The sequence below is a fragment of the Vombatus ursinus genome, unplaced genomic scaffold (genome assembly GCF_900497805.2).
Source record: "Vombatus ursinus unplaced genomic scaffold, bare-nosed wombat genome assembly UNPS02014791.1, whole genome shotgun sequence".
Classification (NCBI taxonomy): domain Eukaryota; kingdom Metazoa; phylum Chordata; class Mammalia; order Diprotodontia; family Vombatidae; genus Vombatus; species Vombatus ursinus.
The window spans coordinates 45276635-45294070 of NW_020954569.1; the positions used below are offsets into that span (position 1 = coordinate 45276635).

The window sequence follows — 17436 nt, forward strand, 5'->3', positions numbered from 1 at the left end:
CATTTCACTCAGCATCAGACTATACAAGTCTTTCCAGTTTTTCTGAAGTCAGCCTGTTCATCATTTCTTATAGCACAATAGCATTCCATCACATTCATATACCACAACTTGTTTAGCCATTCCCCAATTGATGGGCATCCTCTCAATTTCCACTTCTTTGACACCACAAAAAGAGCTGATTTAAATATTTTTCTACATGTGGGTCCTTTTCCCACTTGTATGATCTCTTTGGAATACAGCCTAGAAGTGCTATTGCTGGGTCAAAGGGTGTGCACATTTTGATAGCCCTTTGGGCACAGTTCCAAATTGCTCTCCAAAATGGTTGGATCATTTCACAACTCTACCAACAATGCATTAGTGTTCCAATTTTCCCACATCTTCTCCAACCTTTATCATTTTTTGAGGCTGGTGACTTGGCACATCCCTGCCTCACTTAATTCAGTCTTGTCATCATCTCCCAGATGTCCTGGTTCTCTTACAGAGAACAAAGAACAAATACCACAGCTCTGCCCTATGGCCAAGCAGAAATTAGATTAAATTAAAGGAGCCATTTATTAAGTGTTTATTATGTGTCTGGCACTGTGGACACAAAAACGAGAAAACAAAATAGCCCTTACTCTCAAGGAGCTTACATTCTAATGGGGGAAAATGACAAATGAATGTGATGGAATACATGATAGAAACAGTAGAGAATAGCAGAGAGGAGCAGAGTGTGGAGTTAGAATAGCCTGGAGAATGTACCAACAGCGGAATGAGCAGCATGGCAGAGAATGGATCCAGGCAAATGCTCACCAGGACTTGAACTGACTCCTAATTCATTTCCCACATGATAACCCTTCAAATAGTTGAAGGCCTTTGAGTTTGGAGCCAGAGAACAAAGGTTTGAATCATGCTCCGTGTAACATTGAGCAAGTCATTGAACTTCCCAATACTTTAATATCTTCATTTTGTAAAATGAGAAGATTAGACAATCACTAAGATCTTCCAGCTCTAGGGCCTGTAAGCCTATGCTTTGTCTTCTCCAGGCCAAAGCTTCCTAATTCCTTCAATTAGTCCTCACATATTGTGGTTTTTAATTGCCTCACCAATCTGACTTTTCTGTTGAAAAATTTAAATTTGTCAACATCCCTCTTAAATATTTTCTTGAAAAATGTAGTTTGGTCTTGTCTAATATGGTCCGACTATTGAGGGAATTAGAATAGTAAGTGATGATGGGAATTGGGTGAACCACACAGATTCCATCTTGTGACTCAATTCTGGAGCTACCTCAGTTCCCTTTTTATTCAATTATGGGTCTGCTCCAATTTCTGTCTTAAAGAATAAAGAAAACTTTACTAAATTGTGGGAATTGTGAGAAAACTTTATTGAATTGTTTAAATCCACCCCCGCATGATTAGGAAGCTGGAACACTTATACTGGCACCTTAGAGACCCTTAACTAAAGACCTAGGTTATGCTGACTAGAAACCCAGTCACATCCAAAGAGTGATGTAAGCAGTTTTCTCAAACAACCTATATGTCTTATCTGAAAACTGTCCCCATGTGGGTCAATCACTTATTATTTCTGTGTTCCTTTGATTGAATACAGACACATTGAGGGAATGGGACATCTCTTTTTCTGATTTCAGGGAATTACACCTGTTAGCTCTCCTCCCAACTTGGAAAACTCCAAATCTTTCCTCTAATTAGAAATCAGATTGCCTAATTTATGTCCTGGTTAATGGTTTACTTTTAATTAATTGGTCTTATTTGACTAATAGTTTTTAGTACATAAACATCTGTCTATCCCTGTATTCAGGGTCCACTGCCAAAGCTGAGGGGCCAGGAACCTTTTTGTTATGCAGTGGGCATGCATTGCTTACTAAATCAATATGCTCAAAAGCTCAAACCTTTGTTTGCTCAGTCATTTCATCTTTTACCCGCCACACTATATTTTCCCCCTTTTCCTTCCCCCACAATAAATATACTCCTAAAAATATGTTAATCATTAATTTAGCACCTACAATGTACTAGGCCATAGAGATACAAATGCAAAATCAGATAGTCCCTGCCCTTGATGAATTTACATCCTACTGAAGGGGATAAAATATGTTCATAGATAAGTAAATACAGGATAAATTCAAAATAAATAAACAAAAATTAGGATAGGATCACACTAAGGACTAGAAAAGGGATCAGGAAAAATCTTTGGAAGGAAGCAGCCTGAGATTATATTGCTTTTTATATGTTTTGGCATTTTTATCTTTGCTCTTCTTTCCCTCATACTCTCCATGATCTTGAACATTCTCTGAAGTAGGCACTAATTAAGAGATGATCTTTCTTGGAATTCCATTATACTATCCAGACAGACTTGTCTTTTAGCTGCTGCTCACTTACAAAGCTCCATCTTTCTTCTCCATCCTTTGTAATGGCTGTCCCCATGCCTAAAATACTCCACCTCTTCCCCTCTGCCTCTTGGAATCTGTTTTCCTTCTAAGCTCAACTGAAGTGCCACCTTCTCTTCTTCACGAGGCCCCTCCTAATTTTGTCAACTGCCAGGGTTTCCCCCCATCCCCCCACCAAAAAACAAAAGAAACCCCAAACCCTACCTTACATTCATTTTGTATGTGCTCTCTATATGTATAATATTTGTCTCCCTCTCTTTGGAATGAAAGCTTCTTTGAATCCAAGGACTTTCAATTTTGTCTTCATACCCACAGTGCCCAGGCCATGATAGATGCTTGATGAATTCTTGTTGATTGATTGACAGGGTGTAGATAGAAAACTAAACAGGACCAAGGAGAGAACCCTGGGAACACATATTAAAGAGGTGAAAAAGGATGTTAAAAAGCAGTGGAGACAAAGAATAATTAACAAGTGCTTTCTTTATTAAATATATTAGACTATGAGCTCTTTGAGAGCAGTGTCTGGGTTTTGCCATTCTGTGTAACTCCAGAACTCAGCACAGTGCCTGGCAAGCATTCAATAAATGCTCTTTGGTTAACTGACTGACTGATTAGCTTACTTTTTTTTGCCTATGTGTATACCCCTCCCCCTACTTCCTTCCCTTCTCTCCCCTGCATCCCCCTAACTAAAGACTCATTTTTGCCAGAGCAGGAAGTAGCAACTTGAACTTGAATTTAGCTCTATTTTTCTTCTATTTTTGTTCTGAAATGATCATTGTCTATATTATAAATCATGTTTGTTTTAAATAAATGACACTTTGGAAACCTTTACTGGTTAGTTTTGAGACTTTTTTTATCTTGAGGACACGCAAGATGTGATACCATAAAATAAGTGATTTTTTAAAAAATACAATTTAAGGATTGAGATAAGGATTGAACTTGTGATTTCAGTGGTAAAGGAAAGTCTGGGTGAAGAAACACCCTCTGCCTATGCAGAAGAGCACCTTCTGTAATGAATTGCAACAGGGCAGTGAGAGGTTAAGTGAGTTGTCTAGAGTCATACAACTACTTACTACGAATAAGAGATGGAATCTGAACTCAGGTCTTCTAGACTTTGAGACCATTTCTTTACTACACTGTACTGTATATTTGCAAAATATATATTGGATGAATTTTGCTCTTCAGAATAATCATATATTCCAAGGAGACTGCCAGGGCTCAAAATACTTTTGAATCTCCTTCAGAATTACCTTCACATTCACTGTATGAGTCAGGTAAGAAAATCAGTCTTATTAAAGGAAAACCCAAAAACTTATTACCCAGAATGATCACTAGCTGTATTCACTAGACCTGGCTTATAGTTTTTTTGGGGGGTGGTGGGAAGTCATTTTCAAAAAACTAAAATCCCAAAGAACAATGGGAACATACACAAGAAACTACAATTGGCTCTCAATCATTGCTGAAGAGTAGTTCCAAAGATTGTAAGGCAGCTAGGTGGTGTAGTAGATAGAGAGCCATACCTGGAGTCAAGAAGATCTGAGTTCAAATCCAGCTTCAGACATTTACTAGCTGTGTGACCCTGGGCAAGTCACTTAACCCTATTTGCCTCAGGTTCCTCATCTGTAAAATGAGCTGGAGAAGGAAATGGCAAACCATTCTAGTACCTTTGCCAAGAAAACCCCAAATGGGATTGCAAAGAGTCAGACATAACTGAACAAGTTTCGAAAAAATTTTTAGCAGTGGCAACATTAAAAAAAAAGAAAAGAAAAGAAAAAAAGTTTTTCTTTTCTCCCTCAGGTGACTGCTTTGTAAGGGTCAGAATTCCTTTGAATGTAGAAGTTTTTGTGTCAATTAATCAATCAGCATATTAAATACCTACTATGTGCCAGGCACTGTGCTGGGGATATGAATACAGAGTGATAATCTCCACAAAGTGGGAGCTCACTTTCTAACAGGGCATTGTATGTTCATGGGGTTTGTTAGTGGTCACATTTTATGTTCTCATCTTATAGTGTTTCCAGTGATTAAGAAAGTTGTTTTTGGTTGTTCTAGGATGCACTGAATTGTTTTCCAAACCTATTACCCATTTTGATTTCATCCAGAAACTTGATCCTATGTTAACCTTTGTTTTTGTGTGACTTGGGAAGCAATTTTAGAGATTTAATAATGATAGTAAATCTTGGTTCCTGACCTTAATCTTTCAGTACCATATTTCATATAAGATTTTTAATGCAATTCATAAAAAAAATCATATTCATCAAATTTAACCTGTTGCTTTTAAGTTTGGGGCAGTTTGCATGAAATATTTTAGTGCTAGTTTCAAAGTTATTGGTCATATTTGTAATTGTATTCTTTAATTGATTATAGAGATAGTTGATACCTGACAACAGAGAAAGAAACTATAATCTTTTTTTCAATGAGCTGGTAGTTAAAGTAATAGCTAAACTATAATTAATTGACCTGAAACTATTCTGGAAAATACTTTACAGATGTCTATAAAATGTTACTATGGCCTCATTTCTTTCCTTTCTTGTGTCAACAGTATTCTCTCGCCTTTTTTTTTTTTAAACAAACACTTAGCACATTTCAGCATTATGTGCCAATTATTTTATTTCAAATATTATAATTATCACCTTATCTTACAGGGTGGTGGACTTTCTGCTGAAAGCTATCATGCGGACAATGTGGTTTGTTGGTGGATTTCACTGGGTGACTGTAAAGGGCAGACAGGCCTTACCGACAGAAGCCGCAATCCTGACTCTAGCCCCACATTCCTCCTACTTTGATGCCATTCCTGTAACAATGACCATGTCCTCTATCGTGATGAAGGCAGAAAGCAGAGACATTCCTATTTGGGGAAGTAAGTGAATCAGTTCATGTTTGGACCAAGAACATATGTGCTTAATTTAATAGTGTAAGTAGAGTATACATAATTAAAAAATTATTTTCCCATACATGTTAATTGATTTTTTTTTGTATTGAGTCTCTAATAGTTTCACTTTTCAGTTATTTTCAACATTAGATATATTATTTTGTTGGTGGAGTTCCCTTTGCTGATAAAATCAAAGATGTGTCACTTATTTGTGTGAATGGTATTACTACTAGTATTTTTTTACTGCCAGAATCCAAATTCTCATAATACTCCATTCATGTGTGTATGTATAACACAGAATTATTTTTTAACTGTAAAAAAAAAAGGCCTTGAAACAATTATTTTAATGACTATCTACCTAAAATCAATTTGATTCAAACATAAAACACCAATTATAAAATTTAGAGCTGTATTGTGAGAACTTAAGACTGAGGTCCTTCCTTAAAGGACAAACAGTAGAAAGTATCAGCACCAAGATTTAAATTCAGATTATTCAGACTCCAAATCCAAAACTTTTTCAACTGTATCACTGTATTCCTTCATTCATTCTGTAATAGCAAAATGATTAAAACCAACATACAATTACTGAGCTGACATTGGGAAACAAATTATACTCCAACTTTTGTCGGAGGAATTTATCAGTAGCAGATTGAAGGACAGAATTAGACTGACCAATTTCTCACCTCCTAAGTATTTGAAAGCTGTTTAAATAAACTATCAGGAATTTTGAAGATTTTTTTTGAGGGATATAATGAAGTGGTAGTATAGAATTAAACAATGTATTTGACTGCACAAAAATAATCTGCACTCAGAACTTTTCCCTTTCTATTGTTATGAAAGAACCAGTTAGTGGGGAAAGTAATGTAAAGTAGACAAAGGACATTTTACTGACTGCTAAGTGGGGAAAAAAATGCTTTAAGTGACCATCATATTATCTGTTTCCTGTGCAGATAACTCCTAAATCTATATATCTAGTCCTAATCTCTCCTCTGAACTCTAACCTTGATTTACCAGCTGCTTGATAAACCTAGATGGCCCATCAGCAATCTATGACTTCCTATCTCCAGAATGGGATTCATCACCTCTCCCTCCCACAACCCTTCCTCCATGTTTCCCTATTTCTATTCAGGGCATCACCGTTTTTCCAGTCTTCCCTGGTTTGTATCCTCAGAGTCATCTTTGGCTCCTTCCTCTTCCTCACTGCCTATATTCAATCAGTTGCTAAGTCTTCTTACTTAGTATATTCCTTTTACCACTCAAGTCAGCCCAGGCCAACAAACAGTCTGCAACATGTCATTTCCTACCACCAATCCAAAGGCTCACTCACTTTCTATTCCTGTGTCTATATATGCATGCACATTGCAATTTCTTATAGTTTTACTTTAGAGATAATTTAGGTATAGACCAATAGAGATGGGAATGACCTTCAAGTTCATCTTGTCCAACCTCTTCATTTTGTAAATAAAAAAATTAAGGCCTAGAAAGGTTAAGTGACATATCCAAGGTTCCCAGGTGTTAAGTACCAGAGGATCCAGGTCCTCTGACTTCAAATACTGTGCTTTTTGCACTACACTACCAGTAACTTAAGAAAGTCTACTTAACAAATTAATTTTTATGGCCCTCAAGTTACACATTTTTGGAGTAGACATGAGATAAAACAGGGTAAGTTTTTTTTTTTTACGTACTACTTAATTTTATTAATGAATTTCCTTTTCAGAAAAACACTAGATCAAGATAGGTTTTCTTTATTTACTTTTTTTTTTGTGAGGCAATTGGGGTTAAGTGGCTTGCCCAGGGTCACATAGCTAGTGGCAAATGTCTGAGGCTGGATTTGAACTCAGGTCCTCCTGACTCCAAGGCTGGAGCTCTACCTACTACGCCACCTAGCAGCCCCTCCAAGATATGTTTTCTAAAAGTTATTTTGTCTCCTGTTAAACTGCCAGATCTTAAAAGCTTAGACCATTTGATGAGACAGATTGAAGGATAGAAACTTCAAATATCTAGGGAGAAAAAAGATAGCACAAAAGTGACAATGTTTATAATGACTTGGCTTTCTCCATATCTGTTATACTGGCTTTCTTTTTTATGTTGCCAGGAAGAAATGGTTTTAAGATGCTTTGGAGATCCATCACCTTTATGCCATTCAGTTCTTAGCAGTGTATATTGATTGATAGCATAATGATCGTAATAATTCTGTCTCATTAATGAGATTTTTGTTATTGAACTTTAAAAGTTCAATAAGCTTTACAGCTCATAAAAAGGAACTTTCAAGTCCTATTTCCTTATGAAAACTTAATTCCAAATGAAGTGGTGATTGTCCACTCACCAAAAGCAGCTTGATAGAATTTTGACTAGGGTTTTCCAACCAAGGTTTTAGACATACCAAAAAAAAAGTTATAAAATAGGAAAAACACAGAGCTGTCATTTTGTTCTCATAGAATTCTATAAAGTGTTTTGTATCTTATAAGCTCTTTGTTGTGTCTTTCACATTGCATCTACTCAGAAAAGAAGACATCCAGAGTCCTGAGTTAGCTAGATCCCTAGTTCATGAGATTGGTTCAGGCTGATAACAGTTTTTTGAGGCATTGTTTAATTGCATGTCATCCTGATTTCAGTGCTGTTAAAGTTCTAAATTCAAAACAATTAGAATTCCAGATGTAGTTAAAATTTGTTCAAGCCAAAATGGACTATTTTACAACCAGTAGAATTGTAAAAGGAAGAGTAAGTAGGCAAGGCAATGTATGGGATAACAAGAGGTGAGTTGAGGGTGAGACAGCATGAAATGAACATTAGAAAAAGTCATAAGTTTATCTCTGAAAATGGATTACTCTATAATGATTTATAATTATAGTAAGTGCTGAAAAATATGCACATCTCCTTCCAATACAATTTCATCTCTGATCTTGCTGTTTGGGGTTGACATAGAAAGTTTGACCATCAATAAAAGACTCATAGACATTGAAGAGGCTTTACAGGTCATCTAGTTTAACCTCTCACCCTAACGGAGATGTAGCCTCTGTCTGAACATTTGCAGTAATATGGAACTCATTTTTTCACGCAATAGCCTATTCCATTTTGATGTAGCTCTAGTTAGACTCTAATGAGTCCAATTTTATCTACCTCTAATGTTTATCCATTGGTCCTAATTCTGCCCTCTGTTACATAGGTAGAATAAAGTTATTATTTCTCTTACATAACATTTTTTTTAAACAATATTTTCCTTTTCCCCCAATTACATGTGAAAACAAATTTTAACATTTGCTTTGGTGGATTTTTTAAAGTTTTGAGTTCCAAATTCTATTCCTCCCTTCCTCCCCTCCCCCTTCCCTGAGATAGTAACCTATCTAATACAGGCTACACAAGTGCAGTCTTACATAACATATCAAATATTTAAATAAAGCTATCATACTCCCTCTAAATATTTTTCAATTTTTTTTGTTTATTTATTATTACTTTTTTTTTTAGTTTTTTTATCCCTTCTAAATTTTCTCTCCTTAAGGATAAACATTTCCTCTTTGACCAGACATCATTATATGGTACAGTTTCCCTGTGTATCCTCAGGTTATATTCTAATATAAATCATTGTAATTTGGATACTGTAATTACATGGAAAGCATATAACTCTAGATTATGCTGGAGTTTAGGGGCAGTTGTAGCACTGATGACTCACTAACTTTATAATCAGCCAAACCCCTGAGTCTTTCTGACATCCTGCCATTGTTTTATTGCCCTTAAGTGAACAATTTAAATAAAAAAATATTAAGCACCTACTGCATGCCAGGCTCTGTGCTGGCCCTGGGTATACAAAAACCAAACTGAAACAATCCATACCTACCTTTGTTTAATTTCATTTATATCAGTTGTAGCCATAATTTCTAACCTGCTGAATTCTTTTTGAACTCGGTTCTGTCCTATTATATTAGCTCTCTCCCAGCTTTGCCATGTGCAAATTTTGATAAGCCTGTCTGTCATACCTTCAGCCTGAGGAAACTCAAGTTTCCTCCTCTGCACTCTTGCAATGATAACACTGACACTGTCATAGCTCATTGTAATTTGGATACTGTAGTTGTATGGAAAGCATGTAACTCTAGATTATGCTAGAGTTTGGGGGCAGTCTAATAATTCTATTACAAAAGAAAATGAAATGTTGTCTTTTTAATGATGGTATGTTTTTAAGTCTTACTCAGTGATCATTTTGTTTCCGAAATGGTAGTGAGCTGTGCTTCACAGCATATTTTGGAATTTCACTGAGTGGTGGGCCCCCGGCTTTTTGGTCTGTAATTCTCAGAACTTACTTACTTTTTAGAAAATTAAGACACTGGCCCATTCCCAGTTTTCTAACACCTCTTTCATCTGCCACGATTTCTCAGAGATAACTAATAATGAATCACAGCTGCAAGTTCTTTCATTGTGCTAACCAGGCTGTGTTTCATCTAGGCGTGGAGCCTTTAACTCATTTAATGCCGAGCAGACAGCTAAGAAGAAATGCATTCAAATTCCATCCAAGACACTTTCTATCTGCACAACCTTGAGAAAACTACTTAAAATGGGAACATAGCTACCCTGCAGGGTTGTCATGAGGATCAAAAAAGATAATGCCTGGAAAGCACTTTTGCAAACTTTAAAACAGCTAAATAATACTAGTAGCTATTATGTGATGCTGCCGCTGCTGCTCTTATTTTAGATGAATTCTCTACAAGAGCTTATTATCAGGGTTGTGTGGGGAGCTAGATGGTGCATTGGAAAGATTGTTGGGTCTTGAGTTAGGAAGACCTGAATTCTAATTTGGCCTCAGTCACTAGCTGTGTAAACTGGAACACGTCATTTAACCTCTGTTTGCCTCAGTTTCCTCAATTGTAAAATAGGAATAATAAAAGCATCTACCTTACAAGGTTGTTGTAAGGATCAAATGAGATAATATTTTAAGGGGATTAGCACTTTACACAAACTAAGCACAGGACTAAGTCCATTTTCCCAAACAAGTGACCAACTCAGTTATTTAGTGAATCCTTAAAATATCTGAATGAGTTCTCAGGTTTACCTCACTTATGTTTTTTAAAAAAACTGAATATTTTGAGAAAGGATCTGAAAAGCTACTTTGAGTTATTTAGGGAAGTTGCATGTATTGGGTTGGTTTTTCTTTCTAAATAAATTATTTGGAATTTTGGGATATGTTGTATGATTAGTTAATACTGTTGTCTCACCAAACAAAATTGGATTATTTCTAATTACTCAATTATAATTTAGATCTCATTTTTGTGATACGTTCCTAAAATAAGAACAGCTAGTTTGGCACATAACACATGCTTAATAAACACTTGTTGGTTGTTTGACTATACAATTAGAATTCAATACAACAAACATTTTTAATCACTAAGTACAAGACACTGTTTTAGATGCTGAGAAGTCAAAGAAAGAAAACAATGCCAACCCTCAAGAGCTTATATTCTACTTGTCAGTGTCTTCAGAAACAGTGTTTTATGCAATTTTGTATCTCTCACAACATCTTGCGTAGTTCTTTGTACATGATGAATTCCTACTGTAGATGTGTATGTAGTTATGTCTATCTGCTTATTCTTTCATACCATCTATAACAGTGTTGGTCTTTGCAGAGTTACGGAAAATATAGATATCTATAAAAACACAGGTATCTACATGTCTAAAATAAAGATTATAGTATAGATAATTGCTACATAGCATTCCACTGGTTAGTTCACAACAACCAGTCTCATTTAAAATGATTCTCAAAGATCATATTCTTCAATTTTAGAAATTGGGAACATGTGAATGTCATTACTATTTTAAATTCTCTTGGAGGTTTATAACAATGTTTTCACTACTGATGGTGGTTCTTTTTAAACCTACTTTTAAGTATTTCTATGAGCTTTTTCTGCTCATACCTGTCAGATAATAATTCCCTGTGGACATTTCCTCTTAGGAATATTATTCCAATAGACTTTATTTTTTGTGATCACCATTTCATGAGTAATTAAAAATGTTCATTTATAATTGATTTATTACAAAGGTAAATGTGTTTTTAGTGTTGCTAATATGCACACTTTTAGGATCTTTGAACCTCTCTTCTACTATACCCCTGTAGATAACCAAGGGTTGACCAATTTTGGTTGATCCAGTAATATAACCATATAAAAACTCTATTACTCCATTAACTCTTAAACCTTAAGTCCATTTGTAGTTGCTTATTTTATTGGATGTGTGTCTGTTTCTTTTGTGATTCTACATGGATTTTTAGAATTTCTCTTTTTTTTCCTTATATTTTGAGACCAATGACAAAGTAATCCCCTAGCTCCCCAATCACAACCTGCCTCAAAATGCTACATTGCTGTACATAATTCATATAACTTCTTTGCAGCTCTGATAAAATATATACGACCAGTATTTGTATCCCGATCTGACCAGGATTCTCGAAGGAAAACTGTTGAAGAAATAAAAAAACGTGCACAGTCTAATGGCAAATGGCCACAGGTAACTCAGCATCTTGTTCATATTTTGAAGGACATTGTCTCTGAAAAGTGTTAAAATATGAATGAAAATAGATCAAGGAGCCAGAGCATTTCATACATAGATACCTTTTAGTAGTGAAATCAGGATTATTTAGAACTGCAATTAAATTCAATGCTTTTTGATTGAATAAATTTTAGAAGCATATGTTTTAGAAGTTTAGCAATTCGGAAGATCTGTGATTTTTAGCAGCATGCGTATTCCTTCCACTGATGCAGATCACAGCCTTTCTACACCTTAGTTTGGTGAGTTACTATGGCCAAAAATATTAATTATGTAGTGGCCAGTTTTCTTGCATAATTTGCCAACTGGCTTTGGAGAAAATTCTGATGAAGGGTTCCATAAATCCTTTCCACAGTGGTAACATGTTGTTCCCTAAGTTTTTACTTCTTGTTATGGCTTCAATTATCATCTTTATGTGGTTCTTTTAAAAAGTTATTAAAAGTCTCCTCAGTTTTTGCTACCTTCCAGACTGAAATAAATCCCTAAGATTATTTTCAGTTTAGAAATTAGATTCTGTGCTTAATTTCTGATGCAATACAGACTGATACGATTTGAGAAAAATCACATTTAGGTTTGTCTTATTTGGGATGCTTCCAACTTCTAATAATGCTATTATTTAGCATAAAAGTATGTGTGCATGGGTACACTAGTATTTATGTTGTGGCTTTTTGTTCCTTTTAACTGGATACTATTAAAATGTTGTAGAATATTTGGATAATGGAATAATTTGAAAACTATACTTCACTATTATTTCATGTAAATTTTCTTTTTACTCCAAGATAATGATATTCCCAGAAGGAACTTGCACTAACAGGAGCTGCCTCATTACCTTCAAGCCTGGTAGGTATTATCTTCTATTTTTAAATGGCATTTTTTTCTTCTTTGAAAAGATGCATCTATCCTCAATTGTTGGTTCTTATAGTGTCATATTCTTTAATTTTTTAATGGTTTTTAACAGTTTTCCATTTTAAAAGTTATTTTACAATATAATTTAATAAATGAAAGTAATCATTTTTTATTCTTACAGTAACTTAATCATCTTAGAAATATTACTAAGCTGCCCACATGTGAAATTTGGTTTAAGAATTGAATCATATGTAAGCAGCTGAGAAAGATAGGATTATATATGTGTGTATGTGTACGCATGTATGGTTATTGAATTTTAAAATTTCTTTTTACTGTAGTTGTATACAGGAGACCATTGAAAGTGGACCCTACTTAAAGCTATATTGCTTTTATGTTTTTTTTTTAAAAGGTCAAAGTTAGATATCCAGTGTTTCAATCTGTAACAGGCTTCTGATTTGGTCTTACTTATTTATGAATCAGTATTTGTTGACTGATAATAGTAGAGCACTTTTGGATATAAAATGTAAAGATGTAAGCCTTACTATTAGATGCTTATGTACACATTATTTGACATAGTATTGTATAAATGGTAGTCTATTTATATATGAATTAGGATTCCATTGAGTTTTTACCGGATACCCACACAAACTCACTGTAGTGTAAATTGAACCTATTATTATTGAGACATTTTAAAAGCTATTGTTATGTGTAAACCACAAGCCTTTAATGTTCTAAATATTTTACATGCTAAACGTTAGAAATAAAACTCTTTGAGTTAAATTGTGTGCAGTTGATTCTAGAACATTATTGTATCCAGATAACTTGAAAGGTCTGTGTTGCTATAGATTCTCAAATTCTCATCTGTATATACATACATATATATATGCATATATGTGTGTATACATAAAGTAACAACCATGACACACACATATATACACATGACATGTGTCTGTATTATATGTATGTGTGCAAACACACACACACATATATACACATGACATGTGTCTATATTATACGTGTGTGTGCAAACACACATGCACACACAGGCAAGTAATTTTATTCTATAGGCCTAAGTTTTCTCATTTATAAAATAACAGGGTTTCATTAGATGATCCCAAAGTTCCTTACTACTTTAAATCCAATAGAACTACAAATATAGACTTGTCTTATGTTCTTATGGCTGTCAGAATAGTTTGTCTTACTGTTTCTAACTGAATTAGTTTAGCCCATGAACAAATCAGTTCCACAAAAGTATCTCACTGACATCATTGAAGTCTATTGTTTTAAATGTTCACTAAACAATTTAGAAATATTTCTTCCACCTTGTCTCTGTAGTTTACTTATTCTCATGTTTATATCTACTTTTGCTCAAGTATGAATAATTTAAAATATATCACTCTGAACACTCTATTTTAGTCCACAGAGCTATTTTAATTGCCCACCCTAACTAAAACTTGTTGCTAGATCTGACTGGAATAAACTACCAGGAGCATTTAAACAAACACTCAAAGGTATTGTAATTATTGGAAAAGAGGATCTGTGGACACCACTGATAGACTAATATTTTATAGTAGCCTATATGCTATGCTTTGATTTTATTCATACAGGAAAAAGTAACACCTATGACATTAACAGCTAAAAATTGCTAGTTGTTCAACCTATAATTTCATACAATTCAGACATTTTGCTAGTAGCCATTTAGCAATTTTGGAAACACAATACGTAAAAACAACCTAGCAACTTGGTACAGTAGGTACAAATCCATTAATTATAAGAAGATGGTGTCTAATTGAAGAGACATTATATAACACATAATTTAATGCTATCTCTTATAGAAGGGGACAGTATCTTTTCAGTCATGGGACTAAAATGCTCATTTTTGGTTTCAGAAATAAGCTGATTACAAAGAACTAATTGACTTTTAGTACCTTATAGAATATTCTTTGCTTTAAAAAAAATTAAGTTAGAATTTTGAAAGGAAGTTTAACTGATGGGAAGAAAAAAAATGCAGAATATGATCAAGAGAGGGAAAAGTTTTTGCTGCCTATATTCCGTGTTAGGCATATAGATGGTATCCAGTTGGTTTTTTGGTTTTTTTTTTTTTTTACTTGAACTGACTCCAGAGGCAGTAGAGTATGATGGATAGGATTCTAAACTTGGAGTCAGGAAGACCTGGATTTGAAACTTGCTTCAAATCCTTTCTAGCTGTGTGACTCTGAGCAAGTTATTCAACCTCTCACAAGTTTTTCTCGTCTTTAAAATACTGATGCTAATGCCTATAGCTGTTACTTTATAGGGTTACTCTGAGGGCCAAATGTGGCGATGTATGTAAATTGCTTTGCAAACCTTTAAGTTCTAAGTATATCAGCTATTAACTAATTTAATTCAGGCAACCTGGAAAAAAAACAGTTGGTCTAGATACATAGTCTATCATAATTCAAATACTTGCTAAGTTCTTAATTGTACTTATTGGAACACTGTCTAGGTGCTGAGGATTCAAAGCCAAAAAGGAAATAGCTTATATTATGTGGAGAAGTCTTTATTAATGGTTCTAACCATCATCCATTAAAAATCAAGTAGCATTAAATTTTAATTCAATGAGAAGGTAAGTCAGGTGATTAAGATGCTTAGTTATGTTGAAAGCTAAATTTAAGAGTACTGAATTTGTTTGGAGTGATTTATTTTAATTTGTTATCTTTAATGTGTTCATATTTTCTAATAAGGTACCAATGCAGGGACATGGTAGGGAAATCCAGAGTCAGGAATGTAGCCCAGAGAGTAAGAAAGACACAGCTGGCCTAAGTGTCCTCCTTAAAATGGAGACTGAAGGAGAAACCAGTTGATCAGAGGGAGAGACTACAGGGACAAATGGTACTTCCAATATGAAAAACCCAGAGGTATAGTGAAACTTTTGGGTGAAGAGGTTTCTAGGACATGGCAGAGAAAGTCTGGAAAGTCAAGAGTATAGCCTAGAGTGGAATATTAAGTGGTAGAAGGTAAGCTCCTTGTGGGTAGGAGCTGTCTTTACTTTTGACTATGTTTCCACCGTCTAGCACATATAGTAGGAGTTTATTAAATGCTTGTTGAATGAATTATGGCTGTTACAGATTTGGAGGGGGTGGGGTATCAGGGAATTCTTTGTGGGAGAGAAGTACATTTCAGGTGACTTTAAAAAATGGGTAGAAATAAAATGGCTTAAAAGGGGGGAAGGAGGACATTCCAGTCACAGGGAAGAGAGTGAACATAAGTGTAGTTAAAAGGTGGCATGTGATGTGTTTAGGCAATAGACCAATTTAGCTGAAAGGTAGATGGTAATATAATAGTAACAATAGTTAGGATTTATGTGGTGCTTTATTTTGCAAAACACTTGCAAAACATTTTAAAATGTTATCTCATTTTATCCTCACAACAACCCTGTGAAGTGGATGTTATTACTATCAAATAATGAGGAAATTACAAATGAGGAAATAAGGGCAGACAGAGGTTAAGTGACTTGCCCAGGGTCACCCAGCTAAGTGTCTGAGGCTAAATATGAACTCTGCTCTTTTCATCCCCATGTCCAACACTTATCTACTGTGCCATTTCACTGCCTCTCTTATGAAATGAAGCTTTAATGGCATTAGACTGCAGGAAATTTTGAATGTCAGGCGAAGATATCTGAACTTTATTTGGGAGACTTTCGGGAACCACTTGAAATTTTTAGCAGAGCAGTAACCTGACCATTTGTAACTTTAAGAACATTATTCTGACAGTGGTATCATGAAAGATGGATTGGAGAGGGGAAGAGTAGAAGTAAGACGATCTGTTGAGAGATTATAATAGTAATCCAGTGAGTGACAATTAAGACCACTGGAGTGGTAGCAATGAGAACAAACAGAAAGGTGTGGCTGCTGGAGATATTATAGAGGTGGAATCAGTAGGACTTGGTAACTGATTCCATAGAAGCAGTGATACAAAGCAATAATCAAAGATAATTCTAAAGCTAAAAAATGAGAAATTTAATGAGCGGTGGTGCCACAGACAGAAACAAGTTTGGGGTAGATAAGCTCGATTTGGGGATGTGTTGAATTTGAGGTGGCAGTGATTCATCCAGGTGGAGATCTACTGAAAGCAGCTGGAGATGTGGGGTCTGGAGCTCAGAAAAGAAGGTGGGCCTGGAGATACAGATTTAGGGGTCATCTAAATAGAGGTGGTAACTAGAGACAACAGAGTGAATAAAATTGCCAAAGGAGAGAGTATAAAGAGAAAAGAGGGCCAAGAAGAGAGAATCCAGAAAGCAAAACTCAAAGAACTAGATGCTGGAAGGGGCCCTTAGAAGTCATGTTTAACTCCCTCATTTTACAGATTATTTAAAAAAAAAAAGCCCGGGGAGATTGAGTGATATGCACAGGTAGTATACATGAGAGGTAGAATTCAAACTCAGGTCTTCTTACTCTTTCCACTGTATCATGCTGCCCAGAACAATGGAATGGGTTATGAGATAAATGAAGCAAGAAAGCATGGGCCTGGGGTTAAAGAAGAACTGATTAGTATAAGAATGAGAGTTTGAATATATTGTTTGCACCTAAAGCAATGAAAGTAGATAATTAAAATGAGAGAGCCAGTCTAACAGGAGACAGTTGCTGTGGCATGCCTTGTAGGCAGAACACTAGTCATGCACCTACAAAGTTACTGTGCCTCAGATTTTGTAATATAATTTGAAATTGCTTTAGATAGTACCTTTGTGAAATCTCTTCCCCCTATGATATTACTACTGCTTCCCCTTAAATGTTGTTCTTCTAGGTTCTGGGTGAGAAGGCAACAGAGCTGA

The 17436-nt window shown here is 35.1% G+C and overlaps 1 protein-coding gene across 1 annotated transcript in view; it reads left to right on the forward strand.

The window, feature by feature from the left end:
* Positions 1-17436, forward strand: part of LPCAT1 (lysophosphatidylcholine acyltransferase 1) — a 152216-nt gene that overhangs the window by 67389 nt on the left and 67391 nt on the right. The window contains exons 3-5 of the mRNA XM_027868845.1: positions 5029-5243; positions 11629-11741; positions 12560-12620. Of these exons, the coding sequence (XP_027724646.1) occupies positions 5029-5243; positions 11629-11741; positions 12560-12620 (389 nt within the window). The remainder of the gene's footprint in view (positions 1-5028; positions 5244-11628; positions 11742-12559; positions 12621-17436) is intronic.